The sequence below is a fragment of the Callospermophilus lateralis genome, chromosome 7 (assembly GCF_048772815.1).
Source record: "Callospermophilus lateralis isolate mCalLat2 chromosome 7, mCalLat2.hap1, whole genome shotgun sequence".
Classification (NCBI taxonomy): Eukaryota; Metazoa; Chordata; class Mammalia; order Rodentia; family Sciuridae; genus Callospermophilus; species Callospermophilus lateralis.
Genome location: NC_135311.1, coordinates 124,717,397 through 124,742,135, shown reverse-complemented (window position 1 = coordinate 124,742,135; position 24,739 = coordinate 124,717,397). Strand labels below are relative to the sequence as shown.

The 24,739-nt window shown below is 53.1% G+C and overlaps 1 protein-coding gene across 8 annotated transcripts in view; it reads right to left on the bottom strand.

Annotated features, from left to right (window-relative positions):
- Positions 1 to 8,115: 8,115 nt before the first annotated feature.
- The window catches only part of Ahdc1 (AT-hook DNA binding motif containing 1), a 66,476-nt gene continuing 49,852 nt past the window's right edge, over positions 8,116 to 24,739 (bottom strand). For all 8 annotated transcript variants that reach the window (XM_077109962.1, XM_076860950.2, XM_076860953.2 and 5 more), the window contains 2 exons: positions 19,604 to 24,523; positions 8,116 to 8,714 (listed from right to left, as the gene is read on the bottom strand). In XM_077109962.1, the coding sequence (XP_076966077.1) occupies positions 19,647 to 24,449 (4,803 nt within the window). In that variant the 5' untranslated portion in view covers positions 24,450 to 24,523 and the 3' untranslated portion in view covers positions 8,116 to 8,714; positions 19,604 to 19,646. The remainder of the gene's footprint in view (positions 8,715 to 19,603; positions 24,524 to 24,739) is intronic.

Below are 24,739 nucleotides of genomic sequence, written 5' to 3'. Positions count from 1 at the left end.
TTTTGTCACTCAAGCCTACAAGCACCAGCAGGTATTATTACTTGTACGTACTTGAGAGTTGGTTGGCGTGTTGGTGTGTTTAAGTGTGTCTCTGTCAGATGGTCAGGGTCTGTTTGTCCTCTGTATCAAGGAATCTGTGGGTATCTCTCTCTGTGTGTTGGTGTTTTAGTCACTAGATGACTGTTTTTCTGTGTGTCTGTCTGGATGTTATGTCCCAGGGCATCTCTGTGCTGGTGTTGTGTATCTGTGTCACTTTGATTTTATGGGTCTGTACATCCATGTGTCCCTGTGTATGCTGACCCCTGTGTATGTTCCTCTGTATGGGTTGGCTTCTGGGTTCCCCTCTCTTTTTCTTAGTCTTCCACCATTCCGTGTTAAAGGTGTGTGTGTGTGCGCGCACGCACACACAACAACTTTCCCTAACTACAAAGCCTCCAGCCCTGAGATCTTTCCTCTTTCTCTGTTGGATTTGAGGTAGGAGCAGAAGCAAAAAGGGCAGGCAGGCATAGGGCCATGACAGCCAGGGCCAGGGCCAGGCTGCCATGAGGGCCCTGCCTCAGCTTTCCTCCAAGCAAGCGCTAAGCCAGAGCCTCGGTTACATGTAAACACCAGCTGTGTCAAGACAGCGCAGCTTCTTCTAGGTCAACAGACAGCTGTGGGGTTGCTAGGCAACTGCCTGTACCCCCCCCACTTGGGCCCCCCTCCCACTGCCTCTACCTGCAAACCCTCTGCTGGCTGCCCCCACCCCAGAAAGGGCCTCACCCCTCCATGCCAATTAACACAGCAGGACTGAGGGAGTAGGGGGTCAGAGAAGCTCTGGGACTGGGATCAAGGTATAGGGAGGTATTAACCCTTCCAGTGCCACCACCTCCTCTCCCAATCCTCAGTGCAGTTCTCCAAGGTCCCTCACCTCACCAGATGAGGGCCAGCCTGGAGTGATGAGGGGCAGATAATGAGAGATGGGGGACGGACACCCACCCCCAGGTCAAACCAGGCCTGGAGAGCTGCTGGAAGTAGGAGTGGAGTGCGACTGCTCGAGCTACTGGTCAAGTTCCTCCCCACCATCCCCAGCCAAGCCTGGGGAAGAGACTGGAAGACCCAGTGGCAACGCAGGGTTAAGCACCCCCTTTCTTTCCCCATCCTCTTTCAGGATGGCCGCCCCCATTTCCAAGGCAGCACCTGCGCTCCCAGCTGCCATGCCCGCTTGGTGCCTACGCCCAGGCCAGCCAGGCCCGCCGCAGCCGGGCCCTCACCCTTGCGCCCCCGCGCCGCCTTTCGCAGGCGGGCCTCTCTGGGGAGAGGGAGGCCAGGCGCTCCGAGGCCACTCAGGGGGCTCGTGCCCTGAGTGGGGTGCGTAGGCCGAGGCCGCGGGCCGGGTGACTTGGAGAGAGCTGGAGGAAGGAGTGGGAGGAGAGCGCGACCGGCGGGGGGCAGCTGTGGGGCAGCGCCTGTGGCGCGCATTAGTATGCGGCCCGCTCCGCGCGCCATGGCAACCGCTCCCCCCCGCGCCGTGCGGGCCGGGCAGCCCCGGGCGCAGTGCACACCTCTCCTCCCACAGGTGGCGGCGCGCACCAGCGGGCACGCACGCACGGGCACGCATAGTCGGGCCGCGGGGTGCCTGGGGGCGTGCCCAGGGCTCCAGGTGCGCTAGGGCCCTGGCCCCCCTAACTGCCACCTATGGGCGTGTCCCCAGGTGCTCCAGAGTGAGGCCCTGAGGGAGGAGTATGTACCTGAGGTTGTTCTGCCTGCGCCTGGGTGTGTCCCTGGAGGGGGGTGTCCCTCAGTGTGCCCATTGTGCCTCTGTCTCTGATTGTCCTTGAGGGTTTATGCCTGTCTGTGCTCATTTGCCTCCTTATCCCTGAACGCATATGGCTGAGTGTGATTGCCAAGGTGCACCGACTGTACTTGTGTCTTTGTATATCTGTTCCAGTTTGTGATCGCACCTATTATCTTTGTGTCTGTGTGTATGTGCTGAAGGTCTATGTTTTGTGTCCCTGTGTATGTCCATGGCTCTGGGCTTTCTCTGGAGGAATGCCCTGGTATGTCTGACACCGTATGTCAGTGTCTGATGAGTATTTTGGGGTGTGCCTTTGTTAATGAGCACGTCTCTGTGTGTGTGTGATCCACTGAAACCTGCATGTGACCCTCTGTGTCTGGCATTCTTGTGTGTTTCTGGGCATGGCTGTGTGAGCGGTTTTGTACCTGTGTGTATGTCCCTATGAATGTCCTCAGGAACCCACCTCTGCACATATGTCATTGTGTGTTCCTGTGAGCGCCCTGAGTGTGTCCTGGAGTGTGGTTATGTCCAGGGGCTGCTGGCTCTTTGCCCTCCTTGGCTTCACTCCCTGCTGCCTGAGTGAGTCCACACCTGCTCCCGGAGCACTGGGCCCCTCCCCCCACCTGGCAAGGACAAGGAAGGACACTGAGACAGAGGCAGACATGGAGGCAGAGACAGACACAGAGGGGGACACAGAGCCAAGTAAGCTGGAGAGGTGGAGACCCAGAGTCATGTGATCAGCCTCATAGTCCAAGACCCAGAAGAGAAACAGAGATGCCAAGATCCGGACATTAGAGAGAGGGACACTCAGAGTCACACAGAGACCCAGAGCTCCAAGTCCGGAACTGCTGGAACAGAACAGAGATCAAGGATGTGGCTCTTGAGCCTCCCGCCTGCCTCCCACTCTCAAGTTTCCAGCCCCAGCTGTGCCTCCCCCACATACCCAAGGCAGATTTATCCTGGCCTCAGAACTGGAATCCAGCCTCCTCCTTACAGCTGGCTCTGTGTGTGTGTGTGTGTGTGTGTGTGTGTGCGTGCATGTGTGCACACGGTGTCTGTGTGGTCTGAGCTGGTACCTACCTTGCACACAGCCCTCTTCCCCCATTGTTGTTCATATTTTCACAGGTCTGTGTCATGTACACCTTTACACATCCATACATGCCACATAGTCACACTAATTTAAACCAGAAACATGCCCTGGGCCTTCCTGTTTTTCACATCTGCACATAGGGCCAGAAGACCTAACATGTCCACAGCCATAGAGGTAAGTCTCCCCTAAGCTCTGCCAGTCAGCTGCTCAACCTTCAGCAACCATCAAGGGGGTCCACATGGCTGCCCCTCACAGGGAAAGACACCACCAGTATGTCAGATCCATCAGACTGTACATTCAAAGGCAGATGCCATTTGACTTGTTCACTGTTGTATTCCTACGCAATTGCCTGAACCAGTGTCTGGAAACTTGCAGGTGCTAAGAAATATCTGTTGAATGAATGTTCACACTGTATCTCCAGCAGTCACTCAGCCTACGGTAGCTTCACAGGCACTTGGTGAAAAACACTATGGATCCACAGTGTCCAAACAGGAAGGCATCATAGGCATACCTAGAACCACACATTCAATATCAATGTGTTACACAGGGGTTGCTTGTGTGCAAGACACTCAGTACAATCCCTAGGTCAGAGGTTCTCCACTTTGGCTGTACATGAGAACAATGTGAGGAACTTTTAAACATCCTCTGATGCCCAGACCCCATCCCAGATCAAAAAACCTAAACTCTTGGGGTAGGACTTGGGCATCAGGATTCCAAAGCTTTCCAGTGATTTCTCCCTATAGGCTGGGTCAAGAACCACTGACCTAGGTGAACAGACTGGAATCTTGATATAGGGGTTATAACCAGAGACAGGAGTATAGAGCAGGGTTTAATCATTTTTTCTTTTTGGTGCTGAGGATGAACACAGGAGCTTTAGAACATACTTCACCACTGAGTTACACCCCACCAATCCCTGGGTCCTCACTTTTTTTTTTTTTTTTGTACCAGGTATTGAACTCAGGGGCACTTGACAACTGAGCCACATCCCTAGCTGTATTTTGTATTTTATTTAGAGACAGGGTCTCACTGAGTTGCTTAGCGCCTTGTTGTTACTGAGGCCGGCTTTGAACTCCTTATCCTTCTGCCTCAGCCTCTTGAGCCACTGGGATTATATAGGGGTGTGCCACGGCGCTCTGCAGGTCCTCGCTTTTTTTTTTTTAGTTGTTGATGGGCCTTTATTTGTATGTGGTGTTGAGAACAGAACCATCACGCATGCTAGGCAAGCACGCTACCACTAAGCCACAACCCCAGCCCAGGTCCTCACTTTTAACAGTACGATGAAGCAAAGCTCCTGAACCAGACTATTTGCATCCTGCCCCTCCATACACTGAGGAATTGAACCTGGGGGTGATCTACCACTGAGCTACATCCCCAGCTCTTTTTTTTTAATTCCATTTTTATTTTGAGACAGGATCTCCCTAAGTTGCTGAAATTGGCCTCAAATTTGCCATCTTCTTGCCTCAGCTTCCCAAGTAGCTGAGATTAAAGACTTGTGCTACTAACCTGGCAACATTGCTTAATTTGAACTCTGGTGTCACCATTTACTTACCGAGTGGTTTTTGCAAATTACCTCTTTCCACTTGACTTTCCTGTCTGTAAAATGGGGATAGTAATCATTCCAATGAAGCCTCATGGCATTCATTGTTCCAGACATCAAATTAATGAATTAATAAACATATAAAGTGTTTAGAACATGTAGTAAGGCATGTAGTAAGTGCTATATTGTTTTGTTATTACTAAATTTCTATTATTATTATTATTATTATTTTTAACTTTAATTTTTTTTTAGTATGTGTGCAATGCTAGAGATCAAGCCCAGGACCTGAAGCATTCTAAGAACATGCAGTGTCACTGAGTAACATTCCTGGCTCTAAAAATTTTTATTATAGAATGGATTAATTTTTTTGGTTTTATAAGTAGAATTTTTTTCTTTTTTCTCCCCGGTGCTGGGTATTGAGTCCAGGGCCCTGTACCTGCAAAGCATGAGCTTCTCCCCAGTTCTAAGTCAAAGTTTTTTTCTTTAAATTGTTATGAAAAAGCAGAGGTGTGAAATCAATCTTTGGGCTCACCTACTTCTGCCATTTCCCATGTGACTGTAGACTATCACTCTAGGGACAAGTCACTCCATGTCTATGAACTTGTCTGCTCATCTGTAAATAATAGGAGTCTTTCTCTACCTCAAGAATTATTTTGAGAGTGCTTGTCTTGCATGTACAAGGCCCTGGGTTCAATCCCCAGCACCACAAAAAAAAAAAAAAAAAAAAAAAAAGAATTATTTTGAAAAGTAAGTACTTCATGGAAGTATTTAATAAATGGTGGCAAAACCCAAATACCTTGAAGACACATAGTCTATTTTCCCTACTACTGGGGATTGAACCCAGGGCTTCACACATATTAAGCAAGTACTCTACTATTGCGCTCAATCCCCAGTCCTTTTTATTTTTAAAATTTATTTGATTTTATATTTTTTGTTACTAGGGATTGAATCCAGAGACACCACTGAACTACATCCCCAGATCTTTTTATTTTTCATTTTAAGATAGGGCCTCACTAAGTTGCTTAGGATCTTGCTAAGTTGCTGAGGCTGGCTTTCAACTTGAGATTCTCCTGCCTCAGCCTCCTGCTGGGCTTTATTTTTTTTAAATTTTGAGACAGTCTTGCTAAATTGTTCATGATGGCCTTGAGCTTGTCATCTTCCTGCCTCAGACTCCCAAGTAGCTGGGATTCCAGGCATGTCCACTGTACCTGGTTGCCACGTCTTGATACATTCTGGGATTGTGTGGCATTCCGGCTGTGGTAGGGCCCCCACCTCTAAAGAGAACAAATCAAAATAAGCCACCCTATCCCTGCTTCACCCACATGGTAAGTTCTTTGCTACCCTTTCCTCAGGGACCGCAGGGCCTAAGAGCACAAAGAATCTTACATCCCAAATGTTAGATCTTTGGCCCTGGAAGGTCTCTGGGGTCTGATCTCCAACATACATCTTATCCCTCCCCACCCTTTACTAAGCATTAGACCCTAGACTGAGACCATCTCTGCCCCAATCTCCCTTTCTCCCTCTGACCTTTCTCTTCTTTTCTTACGGAGCCCCAGGCCTCCCTGTCTGATTCTCTTCTTGTGGTGAACATGTCCTTCAAATTAAGGAGTACCCTTGCTATGATCCCCTCTAAACTCCCAAGTCCTTCATGGGTCTCCCTTCCTTACCCCAATTCCTGAGCTCCTGCCCCATGACCCTTCACTACCCTTCACCCCCTTTTGAGGCCCATCTTGTATGGAGCCCCAATCCCTTCCACTGAATAACCCCACTGCCCTCCTCTGAGCCCTCCGTCAGACACCAGGTCTCACCTTCTCAGGGAATCCTGATTGTCTTAGAAGCCAACTCTGCCCAGCCTGCCCCACCTGGCCGGCTGCCGTGTCTTCTGCTAACTCATCAGCTTCTGAACACACTCATCTTCTCATTGCAGGTGATTCTTAGGGCTGCAAACAGGCTTTTCTTAGGTTGGCCTAGCCAGGCACATCCCCCACTGGATTCTCTGATGCCCCCACCTACTCCTCCCAGCCTTCTTCCAACCCCAGAGTGACCTTTCCTAAGCTCTTTCCCCTCCCTGAACACATGCAGTATCTACTCCAAACAGACTTAACTAGGCTTCTACCTTCTGCCACCCTCTCACACCTCTGGGCCTTTTCACATGCTCTTTCCTCCTCCAGGAATTCTCTTAATTTTTCTGCTTATACCCTAGGTGAGGCCTTTAAAAGCTTACTCCTCTGGGAAGCCTCCCAGGGTCTTACAGCTTCCTGCCCAGCTGCACAGGGGACAGTCAGCTTGAATGTGATGGTCTCTCCCTCTGCACACAGGAGGGTAGGGCAATGTCTTCATCTTGGCAGGTCCATGAGCTTTTACATTCAGCACAGAGGCTGCGTTTTTCAGGATCTCTGACAGAGTCCTCCAGCCTCTTCCAGACAGGGATATCCAGAAAATGGGGTGTGTTTACCCCTCAGACCAAGGGTTCAGCCAACTCTCTCCAAGGCCTAGGACTTGCTGGTTGGGTCAGGGAGGGCAGGCCACCTCTTGGTGTCTCCCTGAGCTTCACTGAGGAGGCACAAGAAGCCACACTCAGCAGAACTTTAACAAAATGGGTCATGAGAAAAACTCTTGAAGACCAAGAGGCCAAAGAGGGTTTCAATAGGAAGAGAACAGCCCAGAGCTCCCTGGTATCAGGGAGTGGGAAATGGCTTAGCCCTTCTAGGTCCAGCAGAAACAGCCCCACAGTTGGGAATTCTTTTTTTCATAGCTTACCAAAGCTGCAAGGAAACACAGACTTGGTATTTGGGGTTCAGTGGGAAAAGAAAAGAGGAAGGTAGGGAAACACTGGAGTGACTGGCCTGCTCATAGTTTTGTGTTTTGCACAGCAGATGTGGGTGAGCTGGGATAAAATGAGGGGCTTGAAGGCAGAGGAGACCTAAGATTTGGGGTGAAAGGGAGATACACAAACAGGGCACACTGTAGTCCTAGGGGAAAGGGTCTTGCAAGGTTTCTTGGATTTGGAATGAGTGCCTCAAAGATAGGTGTCCCTGGACCACTACAGAACTGTGGGGTCTAAAGGCCAGGAAGACATGTGATAAATAAAGGGTCTAGGGGCAGAGCCCTGGGGACTAGAATGGAATAGGGAATGCTGAAAGAGGAGAGATCCAAGACACATAATGGGGGCTCTTTAGGGATTGGAATCCAGATTTGAGGACATAAAAGAGGATCCAGAGAAAGGGCGATCTGGGAGTTGGGATACAACAGAGGGTCTTAGAATCAGGGAAGTCCCAGGACCAAAGTGAAATGAAGACCAAGAGGCAGAATCCTTGAACTTGGGGCAGACTACATAGACCAGGGGCCAAGAAGTCCTAGGAAGCAGAATAGAGAGCTCAGAGGCAGGAGGGCCTAGGGCAGGAGTGGAATGGGAGAGCTAAAGGCAGACAGGGGAGATGCAGGGCCTGGGGTGGGATGCGAGGGCCCAGGTGCAAAAATGACCCAAGTCTCAGGCAGAAGGGAGAACTCAGAGGTAGAGAACATATGTAGGTGGGTCAGCTCTCAGCTCCTCTGGGGAATCAGTGACTGGTTACAAATTCCAGCTGTGTCCCTTCCACTCCATCCACCCTCACGCACCCCTTCACCCCTTTTCACAAGACACAAGGTTAGTTTTTTTTTTTTTTTTTTTTGCTTTTTTTCATTTCTTTTTAATACAAACTTGGATCTTTGGGTGTGTCCTGCCAACAGAAAACAACAACAACAACAGAAGAGAAAACCCAAAAGAGTGAAAAATAAGAAAGAAAGGGAAAAAAAAAAAAAAAAAGAAAAAGAAAAAGCTCCCGCAAGAGGTTCTTCACCCTCCCCCCCACCATGCGAATTTGCACACCACGGGACCACAGCAGGTTTACAGAATGCAATATACAATCCACGATTTATAATAAAACAGTATATACAATAAATAGGATATTGTTCATTTTTGTCAAACGACCTGTAGATAAATTTCTCAGTGCATACTTGCAGGGGCTCTGGACACCTGGAGGCCCCGCTCGCAACCTCTTGCACACGCTCGCTCTCTCGCTCTTTTTTTTTTTTGTCTTTTTCTAAAACTGTGTTTTGTTTTTTAAGTTTTGTACATTTTTAAAAAGTATTTACAATTGCTGGTTTTGTGCAGAAAGGGCTCACCTTCGGCTTCTGCGTGGAGAGATGGGTTGGGGGTGGGGAAGGGGGGCTGTAGGGGGTGCAGGGAGGCAGGGAGGCAGAGGGGCAGGTGCTCCTGCCAGAGGACAATGTGGACGCTGGGAGGGGTCTTGGCGTTGGTTTTCTGAAAGCTGCAAAAAATACAAGAGGCAGAAGTCAGTGGCAGACACAGACAATGAACTCTGAGACCTGGGAGGCTAAGAGGGAGACTACTTGATTCTTATTTATTTTTTGGTTCTGGGGATTGAACCCAGGCGTGCACTACCACTGAGCTACAGCCCTAGCCCCTTTTATTTTTTGAGACAGCATGTAAATTGTGAAGTCTGGCCTCAAACTTGTGATCCTTCCACTTCAGCCTTCTGAGTTGCTGGGATTATAGGCATGTGCCACTAAGCCTGGAGGGACCACTCAATTTTTTTTTATTGGTACTGGGGATTGAACTCAGGGGCACTCAACCACTGAGCCACATCCCCAGCCCAATTTTGTATTTTATTAGAGACAGGGTCTCAAGTGAGTTGATTAGTACCTCGCCATTGCTGAGGCTGGCTTTGAACTCGAGATCCTCCTGTCTCAGCTTCCTGAGCTGCTGGGATTACAGGCAGGACCACTCAATTCTTAACAAGATTGTAAAGAAGCTAACACCATTATTTCTTATCCTAGAGACTTCAAACCAGCCCCCCCCCCCCTTTTGGCCTTCTTTGAGCTCAGTTTCCTCATCTCTAAAACAGAAATGCCCAAGCCCTATACCAAGAGTGAAGGATGTGCTGGATAAAAAGCTGGAGTGCCAAGCAGTAGAGCTTGGGCTCTGGAGTTACACCAGCTGAGTTCAAATGCTAGCACCATCATTTAATAGTCCTATTACCTTGGGTAAGATGTTGAACTCCTTTGCTTTTTTTTTTTTTTTTTGTCTCTGCTGGATGTCAAACCCAGGGTCTCCCATGCTCCAAGTACATCCCCAGACCAAGACAGTGAATTTCTGTGAGCCTCAGTTTAGTCATCAGTACAGAGGGGATACTAGAGCTACCCAAAAGGTTTATTGGCAGGATTCAGTGGTTTTAGGTCGGAGGAACCCTAGTATATAAGTGCATAATAAATTGAACTAATTACTCCTTGTTATTATTTTCCTGGAGCTAGCTGAGCTCTCCAAACCTCTGTTTCCTAATATCACAATGAGTTTGTTTAGCCATTCCTCCAACCTAGGCTGCTGAGGGAAAGACATAGGAAGAGGGCCTTCACCTAACACAGGTGTGAACAGGTGCTTCAATTTCTTGTAAATGCACCTCCTCCCAGCCCCGTGCATGCCATTCTGTTCCTTAGAGGTGAGTTGTCTGCACAAAGGGATCAAAACTGCCCAACATGATACCCTCTCTGTTTGGTGGAACACTGCCTTTCTGAAGTTCAGAAACCCCCAAGTTCTCAGTCCCCAGAACCGCCAGACACTAGAAGATGGGCATACCTGCTTTTCCCAGATACTCCTAGTCCAGCCATTAGCCTACCAGCCTCATAGAGCCCTGAAACTCCCACCCCCAGTGACTATTTCCTCCAGAATTGAGGGCGGGCTGGGGGTGCTAAAACTGCCTCCTAAGCCTCCTCTGTGAGCCACCCATCCTCCCCCACGCCTGCCTGCAGGAGCCAGGCAGCGACAGAAACCTCACTTCCCTTGTACTTTCTTGGCTCCCTTTTCCAACAGGGCTACATTGACATTCTGCTCAGCCTCAGCTGCTGTCTGCTGGGCAGTCAGCCCCGAGGACGACTTTTGTCCTGAGGTTGGACTTGCCAGGACTCCCCCGAGGGCCAGAGGGACCAGGTGGGCTCCTGCAGAGGAGGGGCAGCACCCCATCCTGGTGATCAGGCCATGTACCAAGTGGAGATCTGGGAGGGCAAAGGGCCACAGGCTGTGAAGCCAGCAGGTCTGCAGTGAAGGAAGGACAGGGCATTCACAGTGTGCATGCTAGGGGGACAGCTGTATGACAACTGGAGTGTTAGGCAGAAGAGCGCTCTTGGGGCGGGTAGGGTGCCATGGGGTTGGATGTCAGCTCTCCACAGTTAGGGTGATAAGCAGGACCAATTGCAGAGATTAGGGGACTGAACTATGGCATCTGGGTACCATAATCAGCAGAGAGCTAAGGATCTCCATCTAGAGGCTGGCCTTACTGCAGTTGAAGGACAGTTGCCAAGCTGAAGAATCGCTGTGGGTGACAAGTGAGGGGAGATTGAGGGTGGGCTGCTCTAAACCATTCAGCACACTCATGGTGACAAACCCCAACAATGCCCACTCCCTACAAGGGCCCAGGGCAGGCTGGGAGTCTCTGCACAAATCCCTGCCCCCCACCAGCCCTTAGCCACTGCCAGTGACCCTCTCCAAGCCAGGTCTCCATGGTGATCTCAGCCCAGCAGGCAGCTCCTGCCAGAACCTTCCAGTGGCCAGGCAGCAGGAGGCTTTCTCACCCTCTGCTAAGCCGCCCAGCTCAGCTCACCTACCTCCTCCCACCGCCCTCCCAGCTTTCAGGACTTGGCCAGCCAGAGACTCTGGCAGAATGTGGGGGAAGCGGGTGGGGAGGGAATCAAAGCCCAGGGGCTCTTGGTGGGGGATGAAGGGAGAATGCTGTGGCTGTGTGGAACCCAGACCTCACCAGGCTCAACTCTCCACAAAACAGAACCAAATGCTAAGGTGCCAGGCAGCCCAGCGCTGGGCATGAGACAAAGCAGAGACCAAGACAGCTCTGGCTCTGGCCTCTGAGAGGCTCATGGAGCAGGGGGAGCAAAGCAGAGCCCAAACCAGGCCATCCTCATGCAGGGAGATGGGAAGTTCTAGGGAGCTCAGGAAGAAAGGGGGGTCTAGCCCCAATTTGGCAGGAGGGACTGGGCTCTTAACCCACTGCTGAGCACAGTGCCCAGCACATGCTGGGGTCACGATTGTGAGTGGACTGAATGACAGAGTGATGACTGATCTAAGGTTGGTCAGCATGTCAACGTCCAGCTCAGCTCTTGCACACCTCCAGGACGCCTCCTTAGACCACCCCGTTACCATAGCTACCAGCGCACTTGTCATTCCCTACTCTGCTCCTCCAGGGCAGAGGCCTGTGTGTGGTAGCTCTGTACCCTCAATGCCAGCATGCACCTGGCCCCAGGACACCAACTACTGTTCATAAGACTTAACCTTTTAGTGCCTCCATAAGGAACCTCAGAGCCATGTTCCACTGCATTCTCATGCTCTAGCAGTTTTAGCATCTGAGGTGCCAGGGAATTAAGTGGTTTCTGCCTGGCAGTGGGGGTGGGCATAGGTGGCACTGAAGGGCATCTGAGCAGAGATTCAAAGTGCTGCAGAGGACATATAAAATCAGGTTGTTCTGAGAAAGCTGCTCTCCCCACACAACCAGCACACATTTGTGCATTCATTTAAGCAAATAGCAAACACGTATTCACACTCACTAACTGCCAGGGTCTGAGTGAAAGTCTAACCTGCATTCTGGTCTCTAACCTCCAAAAGGAAATCTCAGTGTTAAGACAGTACAGCAGAAGGCAATAAGAGTGCATGAGAGGGCTGGGGATGTGGCTCAAGCAGTAGCGCACTCGCCTGGCATGCGTGCGGCCCGGGTTCGAACCTCAGCATCACATACAAACAAAGAATGTTGTGTCCGCCAAATACTAAAAAAAAATATTAAAATTCTCTCTCTTAAAAAAAAAAAAAAAAAAAAGAGTGCATGAGAATTCAGACTGATCTGCTGTGTGACCTAGGGCAAGGCTCTTTCCTCTCTGGGCTTCAGTTCTATACTGTAAAATAAGGGCATCAAACAGGCGATGGATGGGATTTTTAGGCGCCAAGATAGTGCCAAAGACAACAAACTGCAGCTGCCCAGAGGTTGACCCACTTCTCCAGCATTTTCAGGCTACCAGGCCTGTGAGACACATAAATGTAGAGAGGACACTGCTTGAAGCAGAAATACCAACGAAGTAGGGTGGGTCTGGAGTCCACTGAAATGTCACAAGTGCCAGTCACTCTCCTTAGGGATCTGCTTCCCTGACTGCTGGACAGAGACCTAAAATATTTGCTCATGGGACCAAATAGGTTCATATTCATGGTCACCCACCCACCTTATGTGATCATGTGTGTGCCTCTCGTCTCCCAGAGCCTCCCGTTCCTTACCTGTCCTGAGAGGAGGGGTTGCTTACACCCCGTGCCACACTCAGTCTTTCCCCCATCCCAGGTGGAGATGTCCTATGTAAAGACAGGGGTCACCAGTGATGTGTGCTGGACATGCAAGTGAAGCAAGGGCCCATGAAAGACAAGAACAGAGCACCTGGGGATGTCCAAGGGCCTGCCTGGTTCCACCTTACATTGCTTCAATGACCAGGTGGACTCAGGTGATTCCCTAACCCTGGGGGAGTGGGTGAGCTTGGAGACCTCTTAAAACCCATCAATGGCTTGAACTGGTTTATTTGAACATCCCTCTCCCACCCATGTTTGGGAGCAGTTCCTGGTGACAGTGGGGAACTGTGCCCCACTATCACACACCTCTGTGTGCTGTACCTATGCCCCAGAGCTCAGTCTTTCCTCTTACAGCTCTCCCATTTCTAAATGCTTTTTATTGGCTCAAGTTCATGCACACTCACACACACACCTGAAATGTCCCAGGCATGATGAGACACTGGGCTGAGGGGAGGACGTTGCACAGAGATGAGTAACTGGCCTACAGGAGTTGTGGTATGGTGAGGACATTCCCAGAAGGGCTGTCATGGATGCATAAAGGGCGTGAGATTGACTGTGCCTGGGAAGGATTCTGGAATGCTTCTTGGAGGAGGTGAAACCATAGGAACTGACAGGTGGGAGACCACAGTGGGCAATCCAGGCCAGGGGACTGCAAAGGCATGGGGCACGTTTGGAAAGACCCCTCAGATAGCTCCCCCTCCTGAGTAGATATTCTCAGGCTAGAAAGGAAGGCCACATGAGGGAGGCCAGGGCTGAAAAAGAGGCAGGATACCCTGAAAGAAGGCTTGAATCCCTTGAATACCATGCTAGGAAGCTGGAAAGCGAAAGATACAATCAAAAGGTGTGAAGCGATGGAGTTGCAGGAGCAGATGTGCTTTAATCAATTCATCCAATAAATATTTTAGGGGCTCCAGACACCATGCATCTAGGAATGCTGAAGAACAAGCACTTTGGAAGCCATAATGGGGAGAATGGACTCCCCACTCATCCAGTGGGGGTGGGGTGGGTCAAAAGCCCAGATGGCTGAGGTGGGGCTCCAGCCTCTGAAGTCTTCAATTTGTCAAGACCCATTTCTTGCCTCTAAGAAGCTCTTGCTGCCTGCCCTGCTCACACAGTTCAGGAGGGTGATCCCTGGTGAAGTCCTGGGAACGCCCTAGTCCCTCCCCTGCAAAATGATGCCCATGCCCAGGTGGAGATTTTTTTAAATGGTCCTGGGGATTGAACCCAGGGCTTTGTGTATGCTAGCCAAGTGCTCTAACTCTGAGTTAAATTTCCAACCCTTTTTACTTTGAGGGGTACTGGGGATTGAACTCAGGGGCACTCAACTACTGAGCCACATCCCTAGCCCTATTTTGTATTTTATTTAGGGACAGGGTCTCACTGACTTGCTTAGTGCCTTGCTTTTGCCAAGTCTGGCTTTGAACTAGTGATCTTCCTACTTCAGACTCTTGAGCTGCTAGGATTATAAGGCATGCACCACCATGTCTGGCCCTTTATTTTTTGATAGGGTCTTGCTAAGTTGCTGAGGCTGGCCTCTACCTTGTGACCTTCCTGTCTCAGCTTCCTGAGTTGCAGAGATTACAGGCATGTGCCACAATGCCTGGCTGCCCTGTAGGCCTTTAATAAATCTGTTTATAGGCTGCAAGCCCCATGAGGGCAGGACTCTGCCAGTCTCATTCAGCAGCACCCTCCAAGCCAGATGCAATGCTTGGCTCAGAGCCGGTTGTTAGTTGGTGCATGCTGAACACAGACTTGACCTACGCCCCCTGCCTTCCAGCACAAACACAGGACACTATGGCAGCAAAGGTTATGATGACAAAGGCAAAACTGCCAGGGGGAAATCATGCTGTATTACAAAGTTACAAGGAAGTTTCAGATTATTTGTGTTGGGAGAGAGGCCTGGTGTGGATAACTGTGTGGACAGGATTCCTAGCTGACCCGGATCATTTTTAAGTCTGGTCTCCACTCCTCTGGGGTAGCGTTTACCTTGTTGCTGTGTCCCCTCTCTTCCCAGGAGGACTAGGTACAGTCGCTAAGGCAAAGAATCAGGTGGTATTTAAAAAAAAAAAAACCCTCCAAAGGCCCCAAACCCATGCCAGAAAACAATACCCTTTGTAGGAGGGAAGCAGGTGCTGGAGACGGGCTCTGTGGGCCTGAGGGTCAGAGGTCCACGCAGAATGGGTCAGAGGCCCCAGAAGTCAGTTTGTGGGGAGGTATTTATCCCCTCATCTCCCACCCACTGAGTTCGTGCTTACTGTGTGCCAGGACTGAGTGAAGTGATGTGACTCACCAGGTCACGGAGCTGGTAAGGGATGGAACCTTCCTGTGAACACAGTGGGCTCCCAGCCCTGCCCTCCAGTTTCAGGGATCTGCTCTGGGATGTGGGGGGCTGAGATGAGTGTAAGAGGGTATGTTCTCGAAGAGATGATATTTCCAGGAAACAAGGGCTCAAAACAAGAAGGCTGGCCTAAATGCGCGGCTGGAGAGGCAAGAGATAGGATTGGAGGGAGAATGGCCTCAGAGAGCAGCAGGGAGTGGGGGGTGGGAAGGGAAGAGCTGGAGCCCAGAAGAGGCAGGGCAGGACTGGCTGAGCCCTGTCGTGAGGCTTCTTGCTCAGAGCCAGAGGCAAGATCAAGTGACCTCTCAAGGTTTCATGACACCAAGAAACAAAGCCCAGAGCAGCCGGGGCCTGGCCCAGGCCTGGGCATGCCTGCTGACCCCAGCTGGATGGTGGCCTTGGAAACTGTCTCCTGCTCCGGTCAGGCCCCAGCTGGTGTAACCTTGGAGGACCTGTGACATTTCTCTTGGCCTCAGTTCCAGGCCTGAGAGGGAGTAGGGAGGGGAGAGGGAGTAGGGAGGGGAGAGGGACTTGGGATTCCTGAACACCTTGGAGGCCCTTCCTTTGCTGCCACCAGTCCCCAGTGTCTGGCAGGGCCGATCTTCAGCTCGATCTTCAGCTCGCAGGGTCCCAATGTGGAGCCAGTCTGTCTGGCTCTGTTTTCTATCTAGGGGGCCAAAGAAGATGTTTGCACAGGCCCACCGCCCCCCTCCCTTGACCCACTCTCAGCTCTGTCCTGTCAGCCACAGCTCTCAGCCAAGTCGTGCCCCACATTCCCCACTCTCTCCTCTGACCTTTCATCTTCTCACACTGGGATGTGACCTCCCTTTGTGCAGTTTTCACTGCCTAGATTGCCCTTCCCTGTCTCCAAATCTTGCCCATCTTTCAAGGTCGAGCTCAAGTGCAGTTTCTTCCATAGGACTTCAAAATCCATTTAAAATATCAGACCCAGAAAGCAGAATAGGGTTCCTCCAGTCTGGCCCACCCTTTATCAGATGGGGAAGCAGGGACATGGGACAGAAAGGGGCAGGCACAGGGCTCATCAGTCCCCAGGCTCTGGAGGGGTAGTAGTATGTTTTGAATTTGGCTCTACCACACACTAACCATGGAGCCCTTGGGCAAGGATCCTGCTGTACCTATTCCTGTACTCTCTGACGTGGACAGGGAGCACTCCTAAGCTACTGTGAAGGATCCACAGGGTGATATTACACAAAGGGTCCAGAACAGATGTGTCTCTTCTCACCAAGTGAGCAGAGGAATACCCTCTGACCCAATACTGAGCTGCCTGGTCACACTCTTCATCCCTCCCTGTACCCGGGCACCTGCTACTTCCTACCAGTTTGTTCTAAGGTTCTTTGTGTGTTTTTTTTTTTTTTTTTTTTTTTTTGTGGTGATGTTGGGGATTGAATCCAGGGCCTTGTGTGTGTGAGGCAAGCACTCTACCAAATGCGCTGTATCTCCAGCCCCAGCCTTTGTAAATGTACTTATTTTCGCTTGCTGGCGTGGCTGCTGAACCCAAGGACGGAGCCATGTCTGCTTTGTCTCCCCAGCACATGGCACTGAATGAGCATGGAGGGGCTCAAGATGCACAGCTAAGGGGAATGACTGCTTCCCCAGTGCCAGTGTCAAAGCTGCTCACTGCCTGTTGGTGAGTGAGTGTGTCATTGTCTTCTCAGCTTAGGCTTTCTGTTGACAATGTGACTCCATCTATTAATTCTCCTTCCTCACCACTCTCGTCCTATATCCCAAACCCTTCCTCATTCTCATCATGACTTTAACTGGCAATGGAGGGCTGCCCTCGATGGGGGAGCCTGTGCACCATCTTTAATAAGGGAGACCAGCCAGGCACAGTGGTGCATGCTTGTAATCCCAGCAGCTTGGGAGGCTAAGGCAAGAGGATGGAGAGTTCAAAGCCATCCTCAGCAATTTAGCAAGGTCCTAAGCAACTTAGTGAGTCCCTATCTTTATTTTTTTTTTTGAGAATTTTCAATATTTATTTATTTATTTTTTTAGTTTTCGGCGGACACAACATCTTTGTTTGTATGTGGTGCTGAGGTTCGAACCCGGGCCGCATGCATGCCAGGCGAGCGCGCTACCGCCTGAGCCACATCCCCAGCCCCGAGTCCCTATCTTTAAATAAAATATAAAAAGGGCCAGGGATGGGGATGTGACTTAGCGGTTAAGTGCCCCTGGGTTCAATCCCCAGTACCAAAAAAAAAAAAAGAGAGAGAGACAGACAGACACCACCCTGAGCCAGCAGACCCAGCCCTGCCTGCCTCGCCTCCCTGTTCAGCTTCATTTGTCTTCCCCTTGGTTCCTCAGAGCTGAGCCTCTTCCTCCTCCAGGCTGTACACACTGCTGTTTCCTCTGTCCAGAATGCTCTCCATCTAGCTGTCTAACCCCCTCATCCTTTCATGAAGCAGCTATAAGATAGGGTCAGCCTGTGACAGGCTGTCACAGCCCACAGCTTTCCTTCTCTTGCACAGTCCTTCCCACCACTTGAACTATCTAGTGCTTGGTGTCATCCCACTTAATGTCTTTCCCTCTAAAGTGGAAGCATCCTGAGGACCAGGTGCTTCATCTGTGGTGTTCAGTGTGCTGTCCCAATGTCTGGCTGCACAGATGTCTCAAGAACAACTGCATGCATCAGTTTGAGGACAGTGCTGTTTAACTCCCAGCCCTGGATGGGGAGCGGGGCCAGAATGTGGGGCTGGATGGCATCCCAGTTCCTCCTGTGTTCAAGCCTCACTGGGTGGTTCCATTATATATTTCACTGAGCTGTGACCTGCCCAAATCCCAGCCCCCTACACCCTCTCATTTCCCCACCCAGAGCCTGGGAGAAACGGTTTTTGGATTATTTCACATTTCTGGATTATCCATGAGACATCTCCCCTCCAGTGAGAAGGATCAAGAGTCTGACATTTTAAACCCTAAGCAGCTTCTCCCTGGTCTGCCTTCAGATCTGCAGCTCTGCTGCTTGCAATGAGACGCATGGGGAATGGAAGGCCATTTTAATCTTGGCCTGGCTTCATTAGGAAAGAAAATATGTTGCCAAAAAAGGGAGGAAAAAAATAAGTTTGGTCTGTTGTGTCTGCCATGTAGAGCTACAAGAACCTAAGAGATTATTAAAGTCAATTTCCTTCAACAGATGGGGAAACAGAGGCCAGAGAAGGGCAAAAGCTTGGTCAAGGCCCTGTAGGGAGCTCATAGCCAATCAGAGATTGGTTCTCCCTCAGGACTCCTGGCTCCTATGTGTTGCCCTACGCTACCTTCAGGCACCAGGGCAGCTGGGGTCTAACAGAGAAGGTGTAGTAAGTTTCCGCTGACATTACTTCAGGACCCTGAGTCACCCTGGCCTTGAATCACTTCCTCAGGGGAGGGATAGGTCTTTCCAGTAGCCCTGTTAGTCCACCTCCAAGAAGAGAAACAAACTCCCAGGAGGCTTTGGGGCAGCAGAGGTAAAGATCAAGGGTCTCAGATACCACTCAGTCCATCCTACTGCCAATTACCACATCTTGACCAATTCTGTGACAGATCTGTTGTCCCAAAGTAGGACCAGTGTGGTTATATTCTGGAACAGGTTGCTCTTCAAGAAAATGATTCCTTTAACCTTAACTATTCCCTTTGATCATTTGGGGGGTATTTTTGTGTCTTTTCTTTCTTAGAAACTTCAGATCTAAATCTCAGGATACTTGACCCTTGGAGAAACACTTGGGAAAAGGGACTAACTTTTCTAGGGTGAAGATTTCTTATATTTGGAGATAGACCCTTTGATTGTGAGTTCTTGGGGACAATGGGACGACAATGCCCGTGTCCATTGCTGGATCCCTCCCCCACATGCCCTAACCACACAGAGCCTACCTAAGATCAAAGAGGTTAAGAAACAATCTTTGAGGCTACTCTGGGGCAGTCAAGAGGAGATCCTTTGGGTCATTCTGTGAAGCCCTTGTAGAGTGTGTGAATAAGATGTTCTGGCCACACTCTGGCCTTGGCCCTGGCCATGCTGTGTCTTGGAGTCAATATAGTCAATGAGGGTGTCCAGCAGTACTGGAACTCTGGATTGCCTCTGGATGATTGTCTGACTTGCTTCTCCCTTCACCCCTGCCACCCCGCCATAAGCGAAGTGGTGCACTCTTGCTCATGAGAGAATGAGGAAAATAAATGACTGACAAACCAAACGAGGTGATCTTATCCAGTCTATGATTCTCTGGCCATTCCAATTGCCAGTACCCACTGAGTGTCCCAATGGCTTCCCCACCCAAGCACTCTATCTCCTCCCCAAGACTATCCACAACCTGTAATGCTGAATCCTTTCTTCCTGCTTTGGGTTCCCAGTCTTACATTTAAATCCTACAAATGTATCCTGCTCACCTCTGTAGCTCTTCCCCAAGCCCAGGCTTTAACACTTTCCTCCTCTCCACCCCTCCACCCCTCCAGGACTTTGCCCACTGTATCCACATCCCCAGACTCACCCAGGAACAAAACCTCGCGGTCCAGTCGGCACTTCAGTTGGCACTACAGGGAGGTGACGGTAAATGTGTCCTCAGGGTGAGGTTCCGCCATGGGCCCCAGGAAGCTGCTCTTGGGGCCCCCACCCAGGCCAGGATGCGCCTGTGGCATAAAGCCTGGATACCTGTAGGCGGTGTCCTGCAGGGGCAGCAGCGAGTCCCTCGGCACAGGGGACAGGGTCAAGTCACTAAGGAGTGGACAGCCATAGCCAGCAGCGGCTGCGGCAGGGCCACGGGGTGGACCAGGTGGCCGGGCCATCTCCAGTGGCTCCTTGTCGGCCTTGGGCGTGGCTGGTGGGCTAGCCAGGTGTGGGGCACTGAGGCATGCGGCCTCCGTCCTGCCCAGGAAGTCAGCCAGCAGCCCTGTACCCACCTTGCCTTCATATGGTGGGCTACGGGCAGCTGAGCCTGGTGGGTACCAATAGGCTGTGCCCTTGCAACTGGGGGAATCGTAGTGAGGTTGGCCTAGTGGCAGGTCCCGGCAACTTAGGTGGGCCTGGGCCGCAGCTGCATGGCCCAGGCTGGCCCCCTGGAGCCCATGCTTGAGGGGCTCACAGGCAGCCAGCTTTGTGGGCGGCGGCCGCAGCTCTTCCTTGAAGCCCAGCGTCGGTGAGCAGGTGGGTGAATATGCCTTCTGCAGGCCAGTATCGAACACTGTGGGTGGGTGGGCCAGTGGTGGGAAATGCTTGCCGTCAAGCTCAGGAGCACCCAAGCTGGGTGAGTCGCAGTGAAAACCTTGGCCAAAGGTACCATCAGAAGGCGTGGATGGGTTCATGGAATAGGGTCCCATGAAGTCACAGGGGTCTCGCTCTCCCACACTGAAGGCCCTCGACTGTGAGGGTAGTGGTGACATGCTGCTGTCCCCACTGTAGTAGTCCAAGCCAAGGTCTGGGCTGTCCTGGAACAGCGGGTTGACCGGCTGTGGCTTGGGGATGAACTTGGCTTTGGCTGCTGCACCACCTCGCTCCTTCTTGGCCGAGCAGGCCCCGCCACCCCGACCACCCCGGGGCTGCCGGGGCCCGGTGCTCCGTTTAGATGGGTAGCCTGAGGCAGCGGCCGAGGCAGATGTCGAGAAGCCCAGATGTGAGGCTTCGAACAGGTCTACCTTCTTCCGTCGTCCACGGCCAGGTTTGGAGCTGCTCTGGAAGAGGACGCTCTGGTTCCAGTTGTAGCCGGGGGCAGAGGAAGCCTCGTTCCAGTCCATCATCAGTTTCTCCAGGCTGGATAGGCTCGACTGGCCCTCGCTACTCGAGGCCTCACTGTTGGCACGACGAAAACCACCACCAACGGGCTGATTGAACTGGGTGCTGTCGGAGGACGACTCGGAGAAAGTCTCAGACACGGCTGTCTGCTGCTTCACCTTCTGCGGCGTGTAGTTGGAGATGTCCAGGATCACGTTGGGCTCACTGACGTGGCAGTCAAAACTGGGATTGTAGAGCTGACTAAAGGCTTCTGAGGCCCAGTCCAGGCCTCCATAGCCCTGCCGGAAAGGCCACTGAGAAGCCCCCGCAAACTGCCGACAGTTCTCAGGCGAGGGCTGAAAGGAAGAAGAGGAGGAAGAGGCGGCAGAGGCTGCGGAGGTGGCAGAAGCTGTGGTGCCCTTGGGCACCATGTAGCCACCAGGCGAGACCGTGCTGGCCCGGCTGTCACAGCGCAGGGGTGTGGGGGCTGATCCAGAGAAGGGGGTCCCCTCAGAGCTGTTGAAGAAGGAGGCCTTGCTTGGCGGTAGGCAAGGGCCCCCAGTAGGCGGTGGGGCATAGCCAGCACTATGGGCACTGCTGGGCGAGGCAGGAAGGCTATTGCCACTGCCATAGGCAAAGCTGCAGTCCTTGCTGTTAGCACAGTCCTGCCCTGTAAAGGGCTTAGCTGGGGCAAATACGCTTTGTCCAGCCCCATAGCCACTGTACTGGGCAGGGTAGGTGTTGGTAGGCGGGTGGGTTGTAGGAGAACGGGCCACAGCTGATGGCGGGGGAGCCAGCTTTGGGAAGGTCTCAGCTGCCCGGCAGTCTGAAGTGGCTGGGGTTATACCGTAGCTCGCTGCCCGTCCTGGTGGGAAGGTCTGGCGAGTGGGCAGAACAGGCTGGAAGGAGGGGTCTGCCCCAGTCCCACTGCTGCCCACTGCCACTGGGCTGGCCTTGGCTCCCCGGCTGGGGAAAGTGGACAGGCCCCGCTGGGCAGGCAGGGCACTGGTGGGAGGCCCCGCGTAGGTGCCTGATGCCTTCCGGGACTCCGGGCGAGAGGCTGAGAGGGCAAAGTCCAATAGGTCAGAGGAGTCATCCGAATCGAGCAGCGAGCGAAAATAGCCGGTGAAGAGGTTTTGGCGCTCCTGGCTGAGCTCAGTCTGGCCTGAGGGTACGCCCGTGCCATAGTAGCTGCCTCGGCCAGAAGCCCCACTCTCCAGCCCAGTGGAGGCAAAGGCCCGGGCCTCGGTCCCTTGAAAACCACAGTTTCGACCAGCTTGCCCACCTGGATGCCCATGGTGAGGGGCCCAGCCACCACCCTTGTCCCCGGCCCACTCAGCACCCGCCTCCCCAAAGCCTGGGCCACTGGGCACCTGCTCTGGGAACAAAGTCCCATTCTTCCGGGACCGCCTCTTACGCTTGGGCTTCCCAGTCACTGCATCCACTTCCCCCCGGACCCGTTTGCGTGGGTGCCCCAACTCAGTGAGGCCAGGACCCCCGACCCCAGCAGCTGTCACTGCCACCACCTTCTTTTTCTTGCCAATGCCCTCGAAGAAGTCACTGAAGGAGCATCGGGCTGCCTTGGCTGCATGGCCCCCACCCCGGCCACCAAAACCTCCTGTTTTGCCCCCACGCCGCCGGAAGCCCTGCACACGATGCAGAAAGTGGGAGATGCTTTGGGTGTCAGGGGCCTGGTGCACTGACTCCGGTTCACTGGGTGTCCAGCAGCGGGGCGGGGAGCACCGCCCAGCACACTGGCTCTGGCGGTTCAGGAAGGCCAGTTTGGCGAGGACATCCGAGTACTCGGCCTTACTGTCATTGGCGTCCGCTGCATAGGATGGCTGGGGAGACGCCAGCTTCTGCTTCCGCCGCCGCCGCTTCTTCACCTCTGGCATGGCCATCGTGGCTGTAGCCACAGTGGCTGCCTCAGTTGCCACCACTGCTGGTTCTTTGGGCTTGCCGGGACCCAGCAGCAGGTTCTTAGGAGGGCGGCCACGCTTTCGCTTGAGAATAATAGGCATCTCACCTGGTGGGAAAACCACCACCACATTCCGCCCATTATTCTTCATCTTGAGCAATGGAGTGGGCTCTGCTGACACACGCAGGCCCAGCTCCTTGCCCTCCACGCTCAGGCTGCTACTCAAGGATGACACTTTGTATGTGGTCTTGTTCCGTCGCCCCAGAGACACAGGGATCTTAGCCATCTTCACCACCATTCGCCGCACACCCCGGCACTTGCCTTTGCGGGTTGGGACCATAGGGGTCTGGGAAGATTCTGGCTCCAGCTCTGAGACTGGGCCTGGGCCTGGCAGGGTGGGAGGTGGTGGAGGTGGTGGTGGTGGGGGCTCAACCAGGGCAGCTGCCAGTCCTGTGGGCATAGGAAGGGGGAGTAGGCGGCCCTCAGGTCCAGCATCTGCCTTACGCCCCCGTCCGGCTTTCCGCCGGCGACACAGGATCTTTGGCCTATCGGTGCGCCGCAAGGCATACTTAGGATGGCCCTCAGGCCCTGGGGGACCATGGGGTGAGCACAAGTCCAGGCGCAAGGGCTCAGCCAGTGGGCAGTGTCCCAGGGGCTGCTGGGCCTCCAGACGGCGACCTGGGACATCCAGCAACTTAGGCAAGGGGTCAAGGGCCTGGGGGTCAAGCAGCTGTGACTCCAGGGAGTCAGGCAGGGTATCCAGGGCCTGTAGAGCCAGGCCTGGCAGCCCCAGAGGATCAGCAAGAGGTTGCAGGGGTGGCAGCTCCAAAGTTTCCCCGAGTGGCTCTAGTGCCTGTGGGTCCAGGAAGCGGGGCTGTGGGTCCAGAAGCTGAGGCTCTGGCTCAGGAGATGGTGGCTCGAGGGCCTGGGCCTCCAGTAGCTGGGCCTCAGGGCAGGTAAGGGAGGCCAGCTCGCTGAGGATGTCAGCGTCAGCGAGTTCTGAGTAATCAGGACCATCTGGCTCAGGCTCTGGGGGCAGACCAGTGGTGGCAGCCGTGGCACCAGGACTATGGCCTTGGCCAGGCTGGGGACTATCCCTAGGCTCAGGCTCAGGCTCGTAGAGGGGATGGCCAGGCCTCTCCGATTTGGCATGAGAAGTGGCACGTTCCTCGGGGCTGCGGATGCTGTTGGCCAGGCTGGGCGAGGAGAAGAAGCTGTACTGTAGATCGCCGGGTGGTGGGGCAGGGGGGCGGCTCAGCCGCAGCCCACCACAGTCCAGGTGCACACCGCTGTGCTGTAGGTCCTGGGAGAGTCGTGTCAGGTCCTTCATGATGTCAATCAGCTGTACCACTGGACGCAGGTTCACCCGCCCGTTATCCCAGCGGCGACAGGAGCTGCTGCTGTCTCCGGCTGGTGTGGGGCAGCGGGCCTGGGAGACGGGCCGGGCTGCCCTTGGGGGCAGCGGGTCGTCTCCCTTGGCAAGGACTGGTGGGCGCCGGGTGCTAGGGTCCCGACGTGGGGGTGGGCGTGGGTTCTCGGAGAAAGTGTGGGTAGAGAAGGCCTTGTCGGGTGGACTGGCGGGGGGCCGGGTGGGAAGCAAGGGCCGGGGGGTGGGGGGGCCACCGGGGTAGTACTTGGGCTCCCGGAGGTAGTCAGGAGAGCTGCACACGGCACTGGAAGTCACCACCAGGCCCTGGGGCTTCACACGCATCCTGACCTTGTCCTCCGCGGGCCTCCGGGCGGGGCCGGGGCTGACATGAGGGTGCGAGAAGCCGGGACCAGGACCTGCTGGGCAGGACAGGCAGGAGATCCCTTATTGAACATGGGCTTCCCCTATCCCAGTGCGTCCCTGGGTCCCCTCCCCAAGGTCTCAGCCCCCTTACCAAGCTCAAGTCCCTGCCCCTAAGCCCAGTCTCCTTGCAGATCCCCAGCCTCTCCCAAACCACCTGTGCATAGTGAACCCCTCATGGGCCCCAATCACAAACATGGACAACTGATGCC